Source organism: Scleropages formosus, chromosome 21, assembly GCF_900964775.1.
Source record: "Scleropages formosus chromosome 21, fSclFor1.1, whole genome shotgun sequence".
NCBI classification, from domain to species: Eukaryota; Metazoa; Chordata; class Actinopteri; order Osteoglossiformes; family Osteoglossidae; genus Scleropages; species Scleropages formosus.
In genome coordinates this window covers 5,540,698-5,563,803 of record NC_041826.1, presented here as the reverse complement: position 1 = coordinate 5,563,803, position 23,106 = coordinate 5,540,698, and the positions used below count along the sequence as shown (strand labels likewise).

At 51.1% G+C, this 23,106-nt stretch overlaps 2 protein-coding genes across 2 annotated transcripts; both read right to left on the bottom strand.

The window, feature by feature from the left end:
• Positions 1 to 5,685: 5,685 nt before the first annotated feature.
• Positions 5,686 to 9,486, bottom strand: LOC108924231 (twist-related protein 2-like). Its single transcript, XM_029247392.1, has 2 exons — positions 8,709 to 9,486; positions 5,686 to 6,430 (listed from the first exon to the last, which is right to left on the bottom strand). Exon 1 carries the CDS (start codon positions 9,236 to 9,238, stop codon positions 8,744 to 8,746), a length of 495 nt encoding a protein of 164 aa, XP_029103225.1. The 5' UTR covers positions 9,239 to 9,486; the 3' UTR covers positions 5,686 to 6,430; positions 8,709 to 8,743.
• A 10,578-nt stretch (positions 9,487 to 20,064) lies between these two features.
• Positions 20,065 to 21,721, bottom strand: LOC108924229 (fer3-like protein). Its single transcript, XM_029247155.1, has 2 exons — positions 21,117 to 21,721; positions 20,065 to 20,102 (listed from the first exon to the last, which is right to left on the bottom strand). Exons 1-2 carry the CDS (start codon positions 21,694 to 21,696, stop codon positions 20,065 to 20,067), a joined length of 618 nt encoding a protein of 205 aa, XP_029102988.1. The 5' UTR covers positions 21,697 to 21,721.
• Between the last annotated feature and the right edge of the window lie 1,385 nt (positions 21,722 to 23,106).

Sequence of the window (23,106 nt, the reverse complement as noted above, 5' to 3'; positions counted from 1 at the left end):
GTTTTGTAATCCACGCTAGCGTTTAGCAGTGTTTGAAAGTGAGATGGAATATATATGTGCAGTCATCCATCTCCGGAAGCCAGCAATACGAACAAGTTTCAGAAACAAACACGACGCCTGCCGCCTTTTGACAGTCACGCATGGCGCTTGGACTCGTGTGTCACGGGCTGCTGTGCTCATTGCAGGTTTCGATTTCCACCACCCGCCACTAGAGGGCGCCCTCACTGGGAAGGCTCAGCGCGGCCCTCGGCGACGCCCGCTAAGGAGCTGTCGTTCGCGTCCCGACAGGCCGCCCGATCGCCGCGGAGCCGCACCGCTGTCCCAGAAAGTCAATGTCCGAGGTGGCGTCCGGGACACGGGGACCTACCTGCGTCAAACTGCTGCGCCAACATATCTCGCCGTGCAAGCGGGTGACGTGGATAAAACGACGCTACGCTGAAATGTCGGAGAGGCGGAAAGACACGGAGTGGATTTTGAAGCAGCGAAAGTGGGAAGAAAAAGCACAAGCTACTGCTTCTTATTGGCGTGTAACTCCCCCGCGACCCGGCGTGACCCCGCTAAATGGATAATGTAAATAACAGAAATTTCAAGCCCCGTTCAGTCAGACCGGAGGCAGTAGGAGTAAAACTGGTGATGGTTTCCCATGTCTCGCGAGCTGTTACACCACAGGCGCTGGGTGCTGCGAGTACCGTGCTGCTTAAAAGTATGTCGGGATAGTCGATATTCTTGTACGAAATACAGGTGGTCCCCGATTTACGACGCTTCGACGTGCGATTTTTTCGACTTTACCGTGGTGAGTTGGCGATAGACGGTCAGCAGAAACCGTACTTCGAATTTTGAATTTAGATTTTTTTTTCCCAGTCAAAGCGATACGTGGTGCAATGCTCTCTCACGATAGGCAGCAGAGGTGTGCATTAGGTGTATTAAATGCATTGTCGGCAAAGTTGGGGATCACCTGTAGTACAATAAACCTATGAAAAGGATAAATGACTATGATTTATACTCCTGATTCTACTTACCTGCGTGGTTTAACCAGTGAAACTTGGGCATCACTTATTTCTTACACCTTCACTACTTGTGTGTTTCTGCTACACGCACGATCTCCTCTAAAGCAACATATGGAATTGGTCGTGACACTCCTATTATGTCACATGAGAAACACTGATTCTCATTAAATAACCATTTTATGGTAAAACTGATCCTCCATCAGCTTTTACGGCCACCTTTACCATCGCTATCGGTGTCGGCGCTGCCGGATTTCCCACTGAACTCTGGAGGCACGGTCCCTGGGTCTGCAAAAACTGTAGGGCCAACGAAGGAAGGGAAAGACATTTAAAAAGCAGAAAAAATAAGGACAACGAGAGAAAAGGATTGCGAATTAAATTTAATGGAGTAAGATTTCGAAATTGCGTTTGAAACCATAATTCCGGGATTAGGGGACGTTTCTTAAGAAGGTTTCTGTCTTCGGCTCCCCCGTCGATCGCATCGTTTCGGGTTAGAAGGATTTGAAATGCATCGTGTCAGGTTACACGACTCCGCTGGTGTGTAGCCCTCTTTTCGACCCTTTTGGACCGAACGCGCCTGAGATCCTGCGAACAGCAAAAGCGAACTGACTATAAGGTTCTTCACACCTTCTCCTGCCCAGCGCCCAGCGGAACCTTTCCTCGGAGTTTCGGAAATCTCCCTGGGATGAGAGTTTCCAACACAGGAAGAAATTTCACTCCTTGTTGCTCATGTGGCGAAGTCAGGACCCACCGCCAGGGCCCCCAAGGGCCCGGTCCAGCCCACGCGGTGCCAGAAGCAACGGATGGATGCGCGAGGACCCCGGTACGCGTGCGCTTCCCAGCCGGTCGGGACGCCGTTTCCGGCTCCTCGCTGGTCCAGTCTTGACGCGGTCCGGCTCCAGAGCGCGGAGGCGGTTGGAGCCTCGGAGGTTGTGCGCTTGCGTCCCGAAACAAGGACCAGGCGCCAGCGCAAGGGACGCAAAGACCCCGGCGTTACCCCCAGCTTGACTTCTGGGCACCGACAGCAATCGCACCTGGTGTGAGAAAAGGGAGCGGAGAGGCTGCTGGGAACAAGGAGCGCAAATGGTTTCCTCTGAGCAGCTCTTCAGAAACGTGGATACAATAAACGGCGATGGTGCGCACATTGAGGTAGCTCGCGATGGCCAAACATCTGTCTCAGAGCGGTGTCCTTCAGCTCTGGCCCGGACCCCATCCTGTTCCGTCCGTCGCCAAAAGCTTCAAACTCCATTAGTGGATTAATCCCTGGCCGGCGCACCAGCGCCATATTTTCGCGTAAGATCAAAGCATCGAGCGTTTAGCTGAGAACCAGAACGCGGCTGGAACCGGGACGCGAAAATCACGCGCGCCCGAAGGCCTCGAAACGGAGCGACCGGCGCTGTTTTGAAGCGTCGCCGAAACCCTGCGCGGTGTTCCGACGGCCCTCCTAAGTGATTCTGCATGTCTTTCCTAAACGCTGCGGCCGCGACCATATTGGGCACCTGCTCCGAAGAGCGAGGAGTGGAAAAAAACGGGGGAAAAAGTATTTGTGCCTAATTTTGTCCAAGCGAAGGCTAATGAGACTCAGCATAAACAGTTTCCCAGTAATGCTATTGATGTTTTATTTTTAAATGCGACTGATGTTTGATTTTTTCGCAAATGCGTTTGCAGGCAAATGTGCGGATATGGGGTTGGACCGGGTCCTGCTCTCCGGTGGGTCTAGGGTTCGAGTCCCGCTTGGGGTGCCTTGTGACGGACTGGCATTTGAGTCCTGCTTGGGGTGCCTTGTGACGGACTGGCGTCCCGTCCTGGGTGTGTCCCCTCCCCCTCCGGCCTTACGCCCTGTGTTACCGGGTTCGGCTCCGGTTCCCTGCGACCCTGTATGGGACAAGCGGTTCAGAAAATGTGTGTGTGTGTGCGCGGATATGTAACCAGTGAGCGAGGTGCACAATCTGTATCGCTGTCCTCATGCGACACTACAATCCCGTGCTCAGTGTCCGCCGCCGAAACCTTACCGTGTTTTGTACACTGACTTTTTTGCGTAGAATCACTGCTGATATACGCAAGCCCGGACGCTGGACTCATCAAGGCAACCATTCGGGTTGTGGTTCGGGGTACAGACTTATCGCCTTAAGGCTGTTGGTTCAAGCCCCCAGAGACCCTGTGCTATAGTACCTTGAGGAACCTCACCTGAAGTGTTCCGGTGGATGTTGTAGCTCAACTAACCTGTACGTTTACTCGCTTTATAAACATTCGTAAACATGTTTATGGAGCAGCTGGTAGCGTAGTGGTTAGAGCTGCAGCTTTTGGTTGCAGGTTTGAATCCCACCTCTAGCTTAGCACCCTTGAGCAAGGTGCTTACTCTGAATGGCTCCAGTAAAATTACCCAGCTCTGTAAATGCATAAGTAATCCTAAGCTCCTTTGGAGTAAGGTGTCATGTGAATGAATAAATGTAAATATAAGTTACACTGAGCAAAAACCCTGAGTGATGCCATGTAATAGTGGTGCAGTACTGCAAAATCAGTATTCAGCAAGTAGTGTTACCATGCTGGTACTCAGTGTCTGCATGGATGTTGTAACTCAGGTGCTGCACTTGGGCTCTTGTGTGCTTTCCACATGTCTGGAGGTGCACTCCTCCAGCGGTGAAGAGCTCTGGTGCAGTAACTGTGTCTGATGTCTCCTCGCCATGAGGTTCATTTGAGGAGGAGGTGGGAGATCTTGGCCACCTCGCTGTCACACATGCAGAATGGTCTGTTCACAGTTGGCTCTGCTTGCAAGGCTCCTGAAAAGAGGTACCGGTCGCAGCCGTAGGAAGGGAAAGGGACCCTTCGCCCCAGTGCGTCGCTCTCACCACATGCCTGCGATGTAGGTGACCTGCTTTACATCTCGTTCCTGCTCTGCTGCGTAAAAGCCACCCTGCTGCCGACTTACAGTTTGGGTGATTTAAAAAAGTTGTTTTAGAAATGTTAGATTTATTCTACTCCAGCAGTAAGCAACCTCAGCATTAAAGAAAACGGAGCAAACGTGAACATTTATTTTGAGGTGCACGCAGCATAAAACTTTGCTTTATCCGCTTTATTGCAAATTAAATTTTTGTAGCTTTTTCCGTCTTTTTTTACGGGAAACATCTGTGCCCCCTGCGGGGCTGTTGAAGAAGTGCCCCCCCCCCCCCCCCGCCCCCCAGGCCGTCGGGGGCAGTTGGACAGCCGGGGTTCAGCATCGGTGCTGCGATCGCTGCAGTAATGAGCCACTCTCGACACCCAGCGTGACTCCAAGCGAAGATGTGGATCTCAGCGGGATGCGCATTAATACAGCCATTATTAGTATTAGTCATTAATTCATAGACTCTGGAAGCCTCTAGCTGCTCTTATAAATAATTCATTTAACTTTGATTTTGTTTTGCAGACCTGGGCATTTAATTCATTCATCCTGCCTTTTATTGTCTTTTTAGAAATACATGCGCCGAAATCGGAGTTTTCGATGATAAACCTCTGACTGGCGCACAAACGGGGGAGTTTGGGCAAAACAGGTTTAACATTAAAAACGGCAAAGAACGTAGATCAGACATCCCCCGTTTCTCAGCGTTTTGCTGCTCCTTTTGAAAATGTGGAACATCCCGCTGACTGTTGGATGGGCCGCAGCACTCTTTCGGACACTTGGACACCGTTTGGCACCCCGATGAGTGTGACCACAGAGCGGGGAGTGTATGTGATAAATGAGAAGGCGGTGAAGGAGGAGGAAGAAGATGTCCTCCAGCGTCCAGACGGGCTGACCTGTCTGGAGCTCCCAGGGAGGGGAACAAGAGCCGAGAAAACGGGCCGAACCGCCGTGTACCACGGTCCGCCATGGCTCTCGGAACACGCGGGATATCGCAGTCCTGTAAATCTTGGATGCAGGTGTTTCCTCCTGAATTCCAGAGGTCCTCCTGCCAACAAACCTCACCTCTTGGAGCAATAAGGACCATACATGTGTCTTCATTAAAGTTGACCCGCATCCGCGCCCCCTGTTCCTGCCTCTTGCATTACTGCTTATATTTCTTACAGCCTCATAATCATGATAGCATCATAAAATATAAATGTATATTTCAAACTCTGGGCATTCCTGCAATGAAGTTACTTTGCAGTTTTGTACCACATGAGACTGGAGGACGGTTAGGGATGACCGCAGAGGGGATACCGTCCTCCTGCCTCTAATGACTAACAGTTTTATTTTTAGTTTGCAAATATTATCTTTTTCAAATCAGCAGTGGCCACAAAAACGCATGACTGATAAGGGCTGCAAACTGACCACTTTTTACGGCGACCAAAGTGCTCCTGCAGTGCACAGACATGGGAAAAGAGTGCGCCGTTTGCAGCGACACTGCGCTCGGTCTGCTCTTCCAGCGTGGGGGACTCCGTCCTGTCCACCTCCCTGTCCACCTTCCTGTCCATCTCCAGTCCACCTCCAGTCCACCTTCCTGTCCACCACTGTGCCTCACTTCTTTTACCATCACTAGACAAAATCCCTCCTTTCGAGGTTTCATAACTACATTATACATCCATACTGGACACAATGAGAAAAAAAAGGCGGCTGGGAATTTATTTCTCTCCCAACTGTGTACGTGTCCCTTCCCTTGTGGTGCCTGACAGCCTTCTGCGAAATAGAACGAGCGTTTCTTTTTTCATTTTCTCTTTAATTGAGGAGTTGAAGTTTCACACAATCTTGGTACACAGCATTCATGGCGAAATCTGCCACGCAAACCGCGAGCAGGTTCACAGGCGCGCGGCCGGTGGCGTCGTCTCCAATAGCAACCAGTGAAAGGGCGCGGTACAGCACGGTACAGCACGGTACAGCACGGTACAGCAGAGTAGGGCAGAGGAGGGTACAGTATTTATATTTACAGGGTCTCCTCGCTGTACAACAGCACAGAGGAGCAGGAAGACATTGATTGAAAAGGCGGGCTAATACTCATCAATATATAAATCAATGATTTGAACGGTTTGTTTAAAAACATTTGTTTTAATAAATTAGCAAAAATATACACTGAACTGAATAGGAAAGTATTACTGTATTCGGTAAAAATCCTTCTCGCGCAACTCAAATACTTTCTAAATTGCATTTGTCCCTCTTCTTAAAAGCTAAACACCTACATAATATATGTACAAAATAAACATTTACATATATTTCTGTTTCAAAACACAGATGCGATATAGACTTTGCAGAAAAGACATTTCCTGATGAGTCGTGTAGTGTGTGTGTGTGTGTGTGTGTGTGTGTGTGTGTAAGACTGAGACAAGGGAGGGGCGCTTGTCCACATCTTGTCTGATTTCCTCCACGAGGTGCGGTAAAATCGCGGTAAGGCAGTAAGCCACACACTGTCCTCGAGCTTCCCCTCGAGCTGCGCCGCTTCCTCCACGAGACCCGGGTCCACAGCTCTCTAGTCAACAGTCTGCGAAAACAGGAGAAACACACGTCTCACTTTGTGAGTCTCTACTCAATGTTTAAAAATCATCTTCAGTGAACCCTGGGTTCCAAAGTGGTCGCGCGGAGAATATCGTCGAAAGTTCCCGTTGTTTTCTTCAATTGTCAGTTTTTCCACATGTCAGCTGTTCATCAGGGAATAAAGATGACATTCTTTATTTCTGCAGAATATCAGATCATTTCTGCGAAAAAAAGGCTGCTGTTTGAGGAATTATTATTTTTGCGATAATTTCGAAGTTAAAAGATGCAGAAAATCCCCGTTAAAATTACGTTCTAGTCAAGAAATAATCCAGAAACTACTTTTAGTCGACATGACTTTCATATTCGACTGTGGCTCAATGGTCTCATCAACTGCAATATTGCTCAGGGCCAGGTCACACACAAAATTAATATTAATACTCAAAGTTCATTCATTGTACATTATGATTATTCTTTTTTATATTTTACGGAAAAGTCACATTTTTGATTCTGCGATTCCGGTTAATTAATTTAATGTATTGGTTCACACTAATATTTCGGCTCCACCAATAAATTCCAAAGATGAATAGCGGTGAAGACAGGGAGCCGTATAATTTGAAGCGCTGTATAATTTCAGGGTCATTTCCTTAATTGCTCAATGACTAAGCGGCCGGCGCGCTCCCGGGGCGCACCTCGAGACGGGTCTCAAACAGGTCCGCATCGCACTGCTCGGCCCGAGGAAGAACAGCGTCACCGAGCGTCACGAGCGCCGAGCATCACAGGGCATCGGAGCGGAGGGCAGCGCCGTGCACGGAGCTCGCACGTGCCTCTTCCTCGCGCTCCTGACTGTCGAGGCGCCGCCGTTTTCGCGCCCTTTTGTATCCTCTGCAGCTTTTAGCCTCTCCTTGCGCTGCTCACCCACACCTCGAACACTTTTATAAAGAACTTGAACGCACAGATGTGTTATATTACTCGTACGCAAGCAGGGCCTTGTTACAAAAAGTCACCGTGACACTTGTTGGTCTCGCGCGCGCACACGTAGTACGAACAGTGTGTGTTCTCGGAGTTGTATTATCACTTATATTATTAGACAAATACTTCGGGGACGTATTTCATTATTATTTTTATTGTCCTTATTAATAGATGTTACATAATCAACTTTTTACCATGATTTACCTGCTTTAAGGGTAGCTTAAGCCTTATTTTTTTTCGCTCCGTCTCAATAATTCAGTTCACGTGTCGCCCCGTGTTTCTCCGGAGCTAACGACGTGTCAAGTGGAAACAGCGGAGCTCCTCGGACCGCGGGCCAAACACAAACAGTAAGGGCTCCGGTCCCGGGCCGTCCTGACCTGTGCTGTGCACGAGGGACAGTCGCGCGCGTTTACTGCACCCAGGCGCACGAGGCGAGGCAGCGGCGCACTTGACCCGTCTTTCACTCGGCCGCTTTTCCGTCTCCAACGTGTACAAACTAGTGTATTTCAGTGATAACAAAACAGCGACAATATCACGTCAAATATAATTTTCATTTTGTTTAGAAAAAAAATAATCAGTCAGTTTAGGAGTTTATACTGTCTCCGTCCATCGCAACTTGTTGTTTTAAAAGGTATTTGTGTAGGACGATTTTTTTTTAAAACACAAAGTGTTCATAATGCCAGTATTAATTAGACTCTTGAAGTGTTTTTCTGCTGCTGTTGTATTTAGGCTACATCATCACTGAGCGGTATTAACCCTATAGGGGTCGTGGTGTAAATGTACGTGGAAGAGTAAGTTGTATCCCGAGTGAACTACACTGACACGAGGAGTGGAGCCACCGGCGCGCGCCGCTACTCCCTGTTATGGGGCGGGAAACTGACACGTACTGTACTATTGTAACACTCAGTGTTTCTTAGCTCCTTTAGCGCGGCCCACGAGCCGTATATATATATATATAAACAAGTTATTATATTATATTATATTATATTATATTATATTATATTATATTATATTATCATGGATTATTTTCCCTTTACCCCCAAATTCAAACTGGGGATACTATAAGATAGCAATGGGTGTGCTTATTTTATCATCAGTATAATACTGAACATTATTTTAGAGTAAAACACACTAATGATAACAAACTCACAAGTTTATGACGATGTTTTATGGCGAAATCTATATAATAACGGTTCGAGTAATAATAATAATAATAATATCCGAGCGTGCGCAGTGTTCTCTTGCCCAGCAGGACCGCGTGCCCGTCCCCTCCCCTCCCCTCCCGCTGTCCCGAGTGCTGCCTGCGGGCTGCCTACCAACAGGGCATCAGCGAACCGAACGGCGACGCGCGCTAGTGGCTCGCGGACATGGACCACGCGCCCTCCATCCTCCACACGGAGAAGGCGTAGCTGAGCCTCTCGTGCGCCACGTAGCTGCAGCTCGACATCTTGCCGTCCATCTCGTCGCTCTGCAGCACCTGGCACAGGAAGTCGATGTAGCGCGACGCCAGCTTGAGCGTCTGGATCTTGCTCAGCTTGTCCGAGGGCAGCGTGGGGATGATCTTGCGCAACGACGCGAACGCCTCGTTCAGCGACTGCGTCCGCTGGCGCTCGCGCACGTTGGCCAGCACGCGCTGGCTCTGCAGCTCCTCGAGCGAGTGCGCGCGGTTCGGACTCGCCTTCCTGGCGCGTTTCAGGGCCCCGGGGCCGCAGGGGCCGCACTCCTCCGGCACCCTCTTGCCGTGGGCCCTTTTCCGGGCCGGTCTCCGCTGCTGCCGCTCGAGCTCCTCCTCGCTGGTGACCGAGCTGTCCACCGGGGACACGGGGCAACTCGAGCTCTCTTCCATGTCTGTGGCGGGACACAAGGCGCCGTCCTGCGCGCGAGCCCGTGCGCGCAAACTGTATCCTTCGCGATGCCTCAGAGGTACTGCCACCCCGCGCGGCCGGGCGCGTCCGCGTGTCCTTCGCCCCGCGTGGAGCACTCGCAGTCTGTCACCGTGGCCCGGAAAGCGGCGCGCTCGGCTGCACTTCTCCGCTCAGCGAGTTTTTTTTCTTTTTTTTTTAGCCCCCCCCCCCCCTTAATTTCTGCAGAAACTTTATCCGAGTTTCCGATGCTAAATAGCTGCGCGCGCGGAGGGGGGGCCGCGGACGACTCCCATTGGCCCCCGGGACGGAGCCGTTTAGAATTACAGCGAGACCCCGCGACGCGTCCGCTGGCGCTTAGAGCCTCGCGCTGCGCTGCGCTGCTCTGCGGGCAACTTTGTTTAAAGAGAGCAATAAAAGAGGCTGCGGAGGCTTTGTGAGCTCGCGCAAACACACGAGTTTGACATAACAGCGTAGCGGTGCAGCTGTTTTCTCCACTGCCCTGTCGCGCATCAGCATGTGTGAGGTCTGAAGAAGAAATCCTCATTCGAGCAGCTTAAAATTAATATAGCAGGCGTTGAACTGTTATTTATTAATTTTTTTATGGCTCTGTCCAGGGCAATTTACACCACTGATAGCTTTGTGTGCCCTTACTTACAGTGATTCACCCACTTATACACCAGGCTGGGTAGCATTTACAGCAGCTGTTCAGGCTGAGTACCTTGATCAAGGGCACTACAGCAGAAAGTGGGACTAGAACCCAGGTCCTTTGGTTACAATGCTCTAACCACTACGCTATCTGTTGCCCTTGTTGTGGATGTCTTACGGGTCACACAAATCACAACTTCTTAGTCATTTTAATTCATTAGAAATGTCTACATGAACACTTTCTCAAAACTGTTTAATATAAACTATCAGGTGGTGTAAGATAGCAGCAAGTAGCCCAGCACGCACGCACACACACACACACACACACACACACACACACACGCTGTCTGAACCGCTTGTCCCATTAGGGGTCACAGGGAACCGGAGCCTAACCCGGCAACACAGGGCATGGGGCTGGAGGTGGAGGGGACACACCCAGGACAGGACGCCAGTCTGTCGCAAGGCACCCCAAGCAGGACTTGAACCCCAGACCCGCTGGAGAGCAGGACCCAGTCCAACCCACCGCGCCCCCACACCCCTCAGGTAGCCCAGCGTTTAGAGCAAATATTTTACATTCTGATGGTCACCAGTTCAAGTCCCACTCCTGCTGAAGTACCCTTGAACAAGGTACTTACCGTGAATTACTTCAGCAAGAATATCCTGCTGTAGAAAGGGATTAAAAATTTAACTTTCCTAACATAAGGTACCTTGGACAATGGTGTCAGCTATTAATAATAACCAATAAATGATAATTGCTGGCAAAATCAGAAGGCACTTCTCTGTCAGTGGCCCTCGTGCAGTATGAAGATATGAAGGACTCTCAAACCGCCCGAAAAGGTTGGGACTTTGTGCAGAGGGCTCCAACCGATGTACGCATATGTTGTGTCACAGTTGTACCTCTTCATATGTGACGTCATGTTCTCCACAGTGGACAGGTAGCTCCTATTAGGGCTGAATTACACACTGTTGATTCTTTTGATGTCCATCTGAGCTGGAGTTCCTTCTACTGGATAGCCTTCTATTTTCATGTACGGTATTTCACTGGGGGGGCATGGTGGCGCAGCAGGTTTGGCCAGCTCCTGCTCTCTGGCAGGTCTGGGGTTCAAGTCCTGCTTGGGGTGCCCTGTGACCAACTGGCATCCCGTCCCAGCTATCAGTGCCCCGAGCTCAGCAGTTAATGCCCTCCTTGCTGAGTGCCGTTAGTTTACATTTCACAGCCATGCTTTGTCTTCGTGTGTGTTTTACCATTAATATAATAAGTTCTTTTAAAACGATCCAAAGGATTGCAATAGAGGAAACCACTAAGTCTAACCACTGAGCATCAGTCAATGGCTGCAGACCGTGCCGGGTTCAAATGCAGTGTCAGATTGCATTCATTCCACTCTTGCTATCTGCTGCAAGGGGGCTCGGCAATCACAGATTGGCCGGTGTTGTTTTGTTTTTTTTTTTGCTGGGTGTGACACGTGGGCTTCGATCCTCTTCACTGCTCACTGTGACACCAACGGCTAGAGATGGATCCGACCAGTCACACTTTTCCATTGCATGAAGCCTCCAGCCTGAAGGTCGAGAAGAAGATGGCTGTGATGACTGTTGCATGCATATCAGAGGAAGTGCTCAAACCTTTCAATATGGAAAAGGTGTCAAGCATCAAGGTGCGCACAAAAGAAGTGGGTCAATTTTCCGTGAATGAGAAATTTCAGATTTGCAGATTGTATAAAATGCTCTCAGCAGTCAGGTTCCCTCTTACAAGCAGCTCTCCCCTTTCATACCGATGATCGTTTTCTTTCCTTCCCTCAGAACACAGATGGCCCCCAAGGTTTCCGTCTTTGGAAATCCAGTGCGTGTCTCCAGGTATAACGTCCTCCACATTTGTCTGAGGGGGCAGGATGAGTGCAGCCCCGATCTCGCTTGCGTGTCCAAGGGCTCATGTCAGATCAAAGATGAGCAGGGCAGTAACTCACCCGGGGCCGATAGCTCTCCATATCTTGCTGACACCTCCAAATCAGCTCCACGTGCAACGAGAAGCTCTAATAACCCGAAATCTGTTTTGCGGAGCGCTGACGCATCAATGGCCAGACACCTTCATGGCTGTTTTTAGACCGTGGAGCAGACAGAAAGGAGGGAAGACAAAGGAGAAGACAGCAGCACATGTGCTCTTATTTAAATCGGAGTCAGCTGTCAATATGCGTGCGCGAAAAGATTTAGTGTCGAGGAACTGACAAAGGATATGAATATGATTGTGAAATAGTTTGATTTAGCCTTGAAGAAGTGACAGAGAATTGAATATGATTGTGATATGCTTGGATTTGTTGCGCAAGAACTGGCAAACTTTGCGAGTGTGATTGTGAGATGGGTTGTTGGTAGGGTCCGGATTTACCTCGTGCAACGTGGACACGCTGGTGTGTGTGTGTGTGAAAGACAGTAATACTTCAGTGCACAGAAGGGCAGCGGCAGTGGAGTGCCTGCACGTGCTGGCGTTGTCCATTCTGCGTTCTTCTCCTAGATGTACCGCAGGCACCGCCGGATGCACGAGCCTCCGATGCGTCGGTCTCCAGCTCTGCCGCAGCTCAGCTCAAAGCATGACGGCCGTTTTGGCTCGCGATTCCCTTCTGCTATTTGAGCACCGGTCGGGAAGGGTCTTCTTTGTCTTTCCGCAAGCGGCTGAGTACAAACGAGCTGTTTACCCCGCTCCCTCGGGAAGGGGTGCGTATGTGACATCCTAAGGTGAAGCAGACGGGTAAACACGTCCGCACTAAAGCCCCTGTTTGCAAAAGCTACCTGTTCATTTGCGCCTCCAGCTCCGAACCCTCCGGTGAAAACGAAAAGCCCCTGTAGCTGCGAGGACATTTGTACAAATGTGTCTCCGTGCGTTCGCGCTCCTTCGCTCCTCCCTGAGCGCAGGGCCCATCGTCACTCTCGCGTTTCCGGGGGATCGAGCGAAAACTGGACGGTTATCTCGACCCTGTGGCGGCGCGATGTCCGTGACGACATATGGTAAACAACAGGAGAAACAATTTGCATGTCCTTAGCGTCTCCAGCAGGGTTCGAAAAAAAGATTCTCCTGTCATCCGCATGACAAGGTGTTTTTGAAATGATGTTATTGGCCTTTGCAAAGGTCTCATTAGTGTGCTCGCAGCAGCTTGAAGCATTTAGTTTGTTTAATGCGTTGCAGATCTCAAGCTGCGTGCGTCCCAACGCGGGTGTCGACAGGTCCGCGGGCAGGTCCGCCAGGCGAGGGGTCCGTCTTCCCCCCGTGTCGTGCCCCGAGGCGCTGGCGACAGGAGCGCGCGCTGCTCGGAGACGTGCGCGGACGTCCGGGCGTGCGGAGCATTGCAGCAGGCGTGTGCGGAGATGCACCTTCGCAAGAACGCACCCATTAAGGGGGAACCCATAACAGAATGACAGGAAGTATCCGAAAGCTCGGTTTTTACCGCGGTGCCTCGATGGGCTTCGCCGAGTTGACTTCGGCGAGCGCGGTGGTGTTCGCACCCATCCGTCCCAACTATGACCGGGTATTCCGCAGTACAGCCTTACTCTACCTGAAGAACACCCTTTCAGACTCTGCCAGCTATACCATGCTCTCTTCTCCTGGCGTTTTTGGGAAATGCTGTCATTCCAGCTGTAATAACGATAATAAATAAACTGAGTAACTAAAGGAACGAGGGATCGGAGCTCCTCTAGCAGTCGGGGGCTGCTCACCGTACCCACCACGGACGGTGCCGTGCAGCCGGAGGGACTCCTGTGGGTTCGGGGGTTAAGGGTAGCCGGGTGCAGCTCCAGGCCACCGGTCCAGGTGGCCCGTGCTGAAAAGGGGACCTGGAGCAAACAGGTCCTGTTTGTTCTTCTAATTGGCTCCGCTCTGGGGGGAGCGGGGTGGGGGGTGTCGTAAACGCAGGTGACATTTGCAGCAAACCGTCAAACCCACATCTCATCCCAGGGCGGTGCCTGTCGGGTACAGTCGGAATGCGGCGGGGCTCGGGGGGAGGGGTGCTTACGCGAGAAGAGTAACTGAGCTGTTTAAGGCGTGCACCTTACAGGGATCTTCGAGAGACTACAGTGAAGTTGCCGGAGCCCCTCGAACGTGTACGACGGCTTTCGGCGACACTATTCTGCAAAGAGAAGCACTGCCTAGGAGAAGCTGAATTCTCGAATACCAGCAACCAACCAAAGTGCTGTTTGTATGTTAAGTGCAATTATGCATATTACATTCGCTTCTTTAGCGGATGCTTTCTCCGAAGCAGTGTGCAATGGTTATTATGTGTATTTAGCTGATGTCTTTATTTAAAGTGCTAGAGCAGTGTATCACACATTTATTCATTTAGCTGAGTCTTCTTTCTCCGAAGTAGCTTACAGTGTTAAACTGCTTACCATTATTCACTCATTCCCACAGCTGGGTCATTCTTTACCGGAGGAATTTTGCAGGCGAGTACCTTGCTCAAGGGTATTACAGCTGGAGGCGAGGCTCAAACCTAAGAGTTTTGGGTGTAAAGGCTGCAGCCCTAGCCACTAGACCCCCAGCCTCACGCACCGGAAAGGCCGTTTGGAGTGTCCGGGAAACAAAGATGTAGAGGAAACCCACGTGAACACAGAGAGGACGCACAAACTCCACACAGTCGAACCTGTGTCCGACTGCGCAGCTCAGGTGCTGCCCAGTTTCTGAAGATATTCTCGTTCTGTAACTAGTTTTTCTTTTCATGTTGCTTTTTTCGAGTTGTACAGAGAGTATAGTTATACTTTAAACACACCTTTCTTACTGTAGGTCACCGTGAAGTCCTCGTCATCCTTCCCAGGTGCGAAGCGGGAAGCGCGATGAGCTTGAGAGCCCACGTCCCGCGCTCTCTCGTCCCTCATCTTAACCGGGAATGCTGACCCCCCCCGCCGTACACCGTCTCCTCGGCAGCTCCCAACTCCTGAGCGCGGCCGAGCGCGCTTGCAACGGGCACCAGCAGAGCTGTGACTTCAGCGCTGAAGGAAATTGCCGAAAATCCCAGCGCTCGTCCGAGAATGCTCCGGAGCCGGGCTCCCTGCTGCGCCGAGACATCGGTGTTCCGGAAATGTCCCGCCAAGACAGCACACCTTCCTCACGCTAGAGTTATTAGCCGCGGCGACGGAGCCGGGCTTTGTCGGGGACCGTAGCAACGGGGCAAGCGAGGGAGGAGGGTGTCAGTCGAACACGACGAAGGCTCCCTGTACAGGGATTAATGAAGAGCTTCCGTTTTTAGTGGCGTCAACGTATCAGCATAGCGCTTTGCGTGGTTAAATACTTCACTTATGCTGCACGTTTCCTCTGGGTGCTCTAGTTCCCTCCCACGGTGGAAAAGACACGTTTCAGCGGAACTGGTAACGATACACTGTCCTTAATGTGCGTGTGAGAATGTGTGCGCGATGCCTCCGGATGGACCGGCACCCTGTCGACTCCCTGTGCTTCCAGGACGGACCCCAGACCGCTCTGGACAACCCTGCCCCGGACAAGCATTCACACGTTGCATGCTTTCTACGGCGTAAACCGTGTCAGGGTACTGCGGTACATCGCCCCCTTCGCCTTCAGCGGTGCAAAATGACATTGTGCCGCCGCCACAGTGCCACGCACACACCGGCAGAGTGGGAGGTCAGAGGTCATGGAGGTGTACCGGTGGCGCAAGGAGCGCGTGTGTCGGAGCTGGCGGGAGCTCGTCGCCGGGCGGCCCACGGCGCGCGAGCCGTCCCGTGGCATTCGGCCACACGGGGGACGCCGCTTCTAGCGACGCTCTTCCGGTCAGATTTATTTATTTTATTTTACACCAAAAGAACAGCGCGAGACGCCCCGAGTGACCTTCCTGTGCGCGCACCATCGTGCCGTGGGAGGGGCGTGTCGGGATCGTGTGCGTGTCTTTGAGGGAGGCAGCGAAGCCACGTGAGTGGGTAGACTCACCGAACACACTCCTTTTCCCCGGAGAACTCTCCACGATACAGGACTTTTATTTATTGTGTGAATTTCTCTGGAAGTCCTTCGCAAGTTTTTTTTACAGCTGAGAGCACTACAGCCTGCGTGAAAGAGAGCCAGGAGACAGCGCTCATACTGTGTGTGTGTGTGTGGCACCAGGCTTCCCTCTGCATCTGTTTTACTGGAGTGTGAGCTCCTTGAACACACTCTGCTCCCTCCCTCCCTCATCGCACACATTTTGATACGGTGTCCACATGGCGTGCAGGCCGGAGGGCAGGGGTTCGAGACACGTGTACGTGTATTACGCGTTCAAGTTCGAGATGTGGCTGATGGGGCTCCGTGTCTCCGTTGCTGCCTTGCTTCACGTTACACATGCGTATTTAAGGCTCTTACACAGTACGCCGTACTTCAGAGTTTACCGTGCTCAGGAACAACAGTGGGTGTTTGTTACACTCCAGGGTACAACAGAAGGGGTCCCTGTGCAGCCTTGTGTCGTTTGCTTTACTCTTTTGTGAAATTGCTGCAGGACTTTGCCTGCTTCAGGGGTCTTTCTGTAGTGACGGAATCTTTCTTGAACCCGGGCACAGGACAGATGCGTGAAAGCGCGGTACGGGAGAACACACATAGGGTCTCCGCTGTGCGGTGGCCTGGCAAACACTAACGTCACTAAGGGAGGTGTGACACCTAGACAGTGTGCTCCCCTTCTCACACACGACCGCTAACACAAACAGCTGTAGAAACACACACTACCTGCCACTCTCACGTGCATGTATAGTGTGTGAGTGACAGAGAGAGTGTGTTCCACTGATGTATGGATGAGTGACCCTTTGTAAGTAGTGTCTCTAGCAGTGTAAGTCTTTGGGTGCTCTGGTTTCCTCCCACACTCCAAAGACTTGCTGTTCAGGTTCCCCCATAGTGTGTGTGTGACAGACAGAATGTGTGTTCTACTGATGTATGTAAGTCACCACGGTGAGTAAGGTGTGTGGGCTGGTAACACTACGTAGAGTTCACTGGAAGTTGCTTTGGAGAAAAGCGTCTGCTAAATAAATAAATGTAAATCTGTGTGTCTGGAAGGTTTCCACATATAGATGATTAAAGTTCTGTACTTATGTACACATTAAGTGTTTTTTCCAATACCTACTTTATTCATCAAGATGGCCAGTTGGGGGGCCTCTGATGCATCTCGTCATAATTAGGCTTTATCAATGCAGTTATTCAGGTTATTACTCATGTTGTGGTTGTTCTAGGTGGCACAGCACCACAGCAAGTAACCCTGCTCTCTCACTGGGTGATACGAGAGGACGTGGGTTCGATCCATGCTCGGTCTGTGTGGAGTTTCCATGTTCTCCCCGTGTCTGTGTGGATTTCCGGGGTGCTCTGGTTTCCTCCCACACTCCAAAGACATGCTGTTCAAGTTCACCCTTAGCGTGTGAGTGACAAAGAGAGTGTGTTCCACTGATATATGGATGAGTGACCCATTCTAAGTAGTGTATCTACCAGTGTAAGTCACTGTGATGAATAAGGTGTGTGGGCTGATTACATAGAGTTCATTGGAAGTTGCTTCTGAGAAAAAAATTCTGCTAAATAAATAAATGCCCTTGCCATTTTTAATTCTCTAGCAGTATCTTTTATATTTTAAAAAGTTAAAACCCAGTAGACACCTATATCTTTGACTACACGCGCCGCCCTAGAATTTCATGAATCGACTGTTGATTTTGAAAATGACCTCTCAATTTCGTATGCGCAAGCCAGCAAGAAAGACACCGGTATCATGGTCGCGGCATGGTTTCCATATTTAACCCGGTTTGGGCCACACCATGTCGTTTCAACGTGTTGTTGAGTTACACCTGTCCGGCGGAGACGAGCACACAGCGTAAAGGTGGGTGGTGCTGTGCTCACCGAGGATGGAACAAATTCCATGTGATCTCATGTCTTCCACGAGGGGGACCCAGTGCTCAATGTGCCCTTGTTGCTCCTATTAGGAAGTTGGTCATTATTACTTCCAGCTTCAGCTGCCAAGCATGAGGTCGGCAGCTGTGCGTGATGATTGAATTAAAGACAGCAGCAGTATAAGTGATTTTGTTTAAACATTGTAAGACACATAGGCTCAGGCAAATCAAGTCAATACCATTTCAAGTCAAGCCAAGCCGGCGTTTGGGTTTCGCAGTATTGCTTTCCACCAAGTGTGTTTCCAGTCGCGTGCGCCGCATCTTCTGCCGAATACGGCCGATATCCTAGCGGGGACCTGCGGATTCCTTTACGTTATAAGGACTTTATGAAGCATGTTCCGAAATGCTCCTGGGGGGGAAACAACTGAAAAGTTTCTAAATAAAGTGATACAGCTTTCTGTCTCTGGGTGAAATTAAAAGTCCAGTACAAGCAGTACCGTTTACTGCAGGCGAAGCACAAAGAAGGAAGTGGAGGCCGAAGTCGATATCGATGCAGGGCGCTTCCGTCTCGCGTGAGCCATTTAGCGTGCGGAAAAAGAAATAAAAACGAGATGGATTGATGTGTTTGTCAGGGCAGGGCTGTTATAATTATGGTGCTCTTGTGTTATTCTCATCAACAGCCTGGTTCGCCGCGCAGTCGGCAGAAGGGGGACCCGCACACCTGCTGGGGTCGGAGCCCGAAGTTTGCCTCGCCCCGGATAAGCGGCCCACCTGGAACTCCCCCCGGCTTTACCGACCTCCGCAGAGGTGAGCCTCCCGGTCCCAACCGCTTCCTCGGAGGGAACGACCCTAAGGAGGAGCTGGGCTGCCGCGTGAGCCGGGGCCCGCAGGTAAACAGGCAGGGGAGCAAGGGAACGATGAGGGAATGGGAACGGCGTCGCGGGTGGAAGGTGGGACAGAGCCTTTTCGAAACGCTTGCGCTGTCCCCAGGACTCAGATGCCCAAAGGTGCTTTGCGCGCTCGACCTCTTTCCCTCCTTAATCGTTTCCTCGGAGGATCGTTAACCGTTTGGCTCTCGCACGTGCGGAAAGCAGGGCCAGATGCAGAGCGAGCAGGTGAAGCAGGCTTTGCTCTGCAACAGTGTAGCCATTCGGTGCAATACATGATTGTGTGGCGGTAACTTTATATAAAAAAAATTAATTAATAGCGGGCGAGAGCGTCTTCAGTCATCGCTGCTGATGACTAATGGCGTTTGTTATAGAACAGGCCGACCGGGGCTCCGGAGGGAAGTGGACGGAACAAACTCTCTGCGCTCGGGGCCAAATGCCGCGGGCGCGAGGACAGCCGCGAGTCTCCGGTTGCCAGCAGCAGCGGCGCGTGCGCGCGCACGACGTCTGCCGCGCCTGAGCGGCTCCTTAGATCCCGCGCGGAGCTCGCGAAGAGGTGCGCTTCACGCGTTCCGTCGTGTGTTTAAAAAAAAAAAAAAAAAAAAAAATCACTTTAAGTGCGCGCGTAAATAACGGGACTTTAGCGGGACGGGTCTGGAGCGTTTATCCGATTGCTGACGGCTCGTGCGGGGTGTGGAGGAAAGCGGTACTAGAGTAAAACGCAGAAAGGCTGCCAACTTGTTGTTCCCATGTACACTTTCTGTGGACGTGACTGGGATGCGTTGGTACCGAAATGTCCTGTTTACTTGTGTTTACCGTTTCAGCCGCGGACACGTGAGCCCGTCCCCACATGTTCATACTGTCAGAGGTTGTGCCAAATATTCGTGTGTGTGACTGTCAGGCTGCGCGTTTATTTTTCTGGATCACTGAGAATCTCATTTATCTGCATCCAACAAAAGTGAGAGCAGGCCGCGAATAAAGCAGTTCGGGCTAATTTTCTTTTTATTCCCTTTAATCAAAGCTTTCACTTTAACCAAGTGTGTGTGTGTGTGTGTGTGTGTGTGTGTGTGTGGGGGGGGGGAGTATTGTACTTGATTTGCTTTTAGTGAGTTGACTGTTGCTTACATAGGAAATGACTAAACATCTAAATGTACCACAAAAATGTACTCCTAAGACTAGTCAATAAATAAATTCCCTTAAATTAATATGGCTACAGTTAGATCACTTGTTTCAGTAAGTACATCCTACATATTGCTATATAGGAAGCCTGTTTACACCTCAAACAAATGGGACATGATGTGTAAAAGTGAAACTTTACGAAGTGCACATAGAGCGAGGGTCTGGGATTGAGAAGATGCTCCTTTGCCACGATAAGCAATGCGATGGGAAGCTTCCAGATGATATTCGGCACTGGCAGGGCCCTGGCGCCGCATGGCACGGAGGCGGCGGTCTGCCCGGGTGTACTAATCCCACTTTATCCAGGAGAGCCGCGCTGTCAGATCTGAAGTGAACGGGACACAAAAGAAGGGCGCAGACAAAGGGCTGAATTCATTTTAATGGCCGTTTAACAAGTCGCCCGTCAAGGCCTTTCTCAAGGAGCTCCCCGCAACTCATTAAGGCCCTCCCTTCCCGGAGGGAATTGGTAAACGAAAACGCATAGTGCGCCGCCAAGGATGGCCAGAGCGCTCCTGTTTCTGCGAAAGCAAAGCCGAGGCGGGACAGCTGCGGATGTCACCTGTGGCGGAAACCAACAAAAGACCCTGTTTGAAGGCCCACCGCATGGCCTGTTTAAGTGACTGGCTCAGGGCTGCACTCCTATCAGCTTAGGGGTTTGCCTCTGCTATTAGCATATTTGTAGTCTTAACACACATGTTTTTAATTGTCTATGTTAAATGGTAGTTTAAACCCATGTTCTCATTCAAGGTGTTTTCCATGCAAATACAGTGTGGAAGTGAACTGAGCGGCTGTTGAAAGCACTTCTCTCTAAAGAGTATTTTATTGGTTAACGTACCCTTTGAAAGGGGTCATATGGCTTTTGCTTGCTGACAAAAGACCAGATTTCTTCTTTTGCCCACAATATAGTGGAATCACTTTAGAAATAGTGAAGACTGAGAAAATGGGTGTCACTTTACACGCTGCCTTCGTATTAAGAGGAAACCAGTGAGATGAAGTTGCCCAGTCGCAGCCAAAGACTGCGTGCGTGCGCGCGCACCTGTCACAGAAACCATCAATCTGCTACAGGGTGACCTGGATCATATCCTAGAAAGTAGCGCCTCGCTTAATCATTAATGTTCTACACACACATCATGACTGCGGCGAGATTTTTGAAGCGGTTCCTCCGTGTTTGACACGTACATTTAAATGGCATGTCTTCTCTGTGCACAGAGGTGGGAGTGTGTGCGCGCGCCTCGGTGCAAGGTGTACGCTCTAGTTGCTCTAGTTACTCGAGTAATCGCTGCGCGGAGTGAGGCGACACGCCAAAGCACCGTGTGCGGCCGAGCGCGGCTCCGCTCACCGCTCGTATTCCACGCGGCGCAGCTCTGGTCCGCGCGCCCGCTCTTCACGCACCGCTCCACGTAGGCGCGCGGCTCGCAGCCCGACACCAGGATGTCCCTGAGGAGCGCGATGTACGCGATGGCCAGTCGCAGGGTGTCGATCTTGGACAGGCGTCTCTCGTACGGGAACGTGGGCACGTGGCAGCGCAGCTCCTCGAAGGCCGAGTTGATGTTGAGCATCCTCTTCCGCTCGCGGACGTTGGCCGCGTGCCGCTGCACCCTGTACGGCTGGTGGGGCGGCGGCAGCGGCGGCGCGCGACGCTGCCCGTGCGCGCCGGCCTCGCGGGGCCCGTCCGCCGGGGAGCTGTCCGCTTCAGCACCGCCGCCCGGCCGCGGTGGCGGCGAATCCGGGTCCGAAAGGGCGAGCTGCGGGTCCGGGAGCGCGCACCACGAGGACCAAGGGGACAGCTGGTGGGGGGGCGCCGCGCACTCATAGAAGAGCTCGTCGTCCGCGCCAAAGTGGACTTCGGGCTCCATTTGTCCCCAAAAGGCCAAGTCTGACACGGCGTCCTGGTCCAAGTCGAAGAACACGTCATCCATGTTCGCACGTGCCACTAGCACTTATTTACAGTCTCGTAAGAGTGAATCTTGCACTTGTAGGTACGGTCTATGCAGAGGTTTCTCCGTACGAGTGAAAATCTCGGATTTAAAGGACTAGGCCGCGGGGCCACTGCCTGGACATCGTGTATGTCCGAAATGACTCGAGCTCGTCTCCTAATCGAGGTTAAATAGGTGGAGAGCGCGCGGGTCTGAGAGCGGGCGCGCGCGGGCTCATTCACCTGCTTGAAGAGGACCTCACTGAGACACGTGTCCCCTTCTGACACATAACCCTTCAGGATGCAGGAAAACGGGGGCTCCATGAAAAGAAATGATTACTTTTGTTTCCTTTAATGACCGAGTGCGGCGAGGGGCCACATGTCCGGTGCTGAGAGCGCGCCTGGCGGAGCATTCGAGAACACGCGCGGCGCGGGGGGGGGTCCTGCGTGGCCTCCGCGAAGCAGTTTCAGTGGAGCCGCTTTTACGCGTTAATTAGAGCGCAAGAAACGAGACAATATACTGCCAGGAACATATGATAGCACGTCTTTATTTCGAGCCTGCTGAAAACGCTTTTAAAACAACGCGACTCGCGTCTGCAAGGAGTGAATCGATTACAATAAATTACCGCTCTCAATGGGCACTTCGGAGAGCCTTCTAGGGTCTTTTTGTAGACGATGCACAACTTATTTCATAATTGTGACCACGATATGTAAAGTTAATCTTGCCAAGCTACCTTCTATGGAACATTTCCCTAGTTCAGATATATACATACATATTAGGACCATTTCTTCAATATCTGTTATTGGAGGATATATGAATATGATGACTATAGTAATTAGTGTCCATATGATTAAGGAAACACAATTATTGTGTAGGGATCTGAAAGTGAGGGGAAGATGGAACTGAGAGGGTTTGAGGAAGAAGCGCACTGACAACGAAAGCCTCGGTGACTGAAACACGGTCCACACATCGCGGTACAAATCTGTGGAGCCCATAACTCCCAGTATGACAGATGGGCCACTAGAGACAGGCTTTAATTAGACCTGATCTAATTAAATGTTCTGCATACTTGTTTGAAGACAGTTTAGGCAAGAGAGCAAACCTTCTTATTTAGCAAATGTGTTTACATTTCCTGACCATGAGGTTCCCATTAAGGTCACAGCGAGCTGTATGTTGAGAGGGGGTGTGTGGGGTCAGGACCAAGAGGGGAAAGCTCCGTCTGTCCCTAGAGGTACCCTAACAGTAGGCCTACACCCACTCTTACTCCTAACCCCACTCCGAAAGGTGTGTGTAAAGTATGATGGGACAGCTGCTAGTGTAGTGGGTAGAACTGCTGCCTTTTGACCCAAAGGTTGTAGGTTCAAATCTCACCTCTGGCTCTTGTACCCTTGAGTTGCTCCAGCTCAATTACCC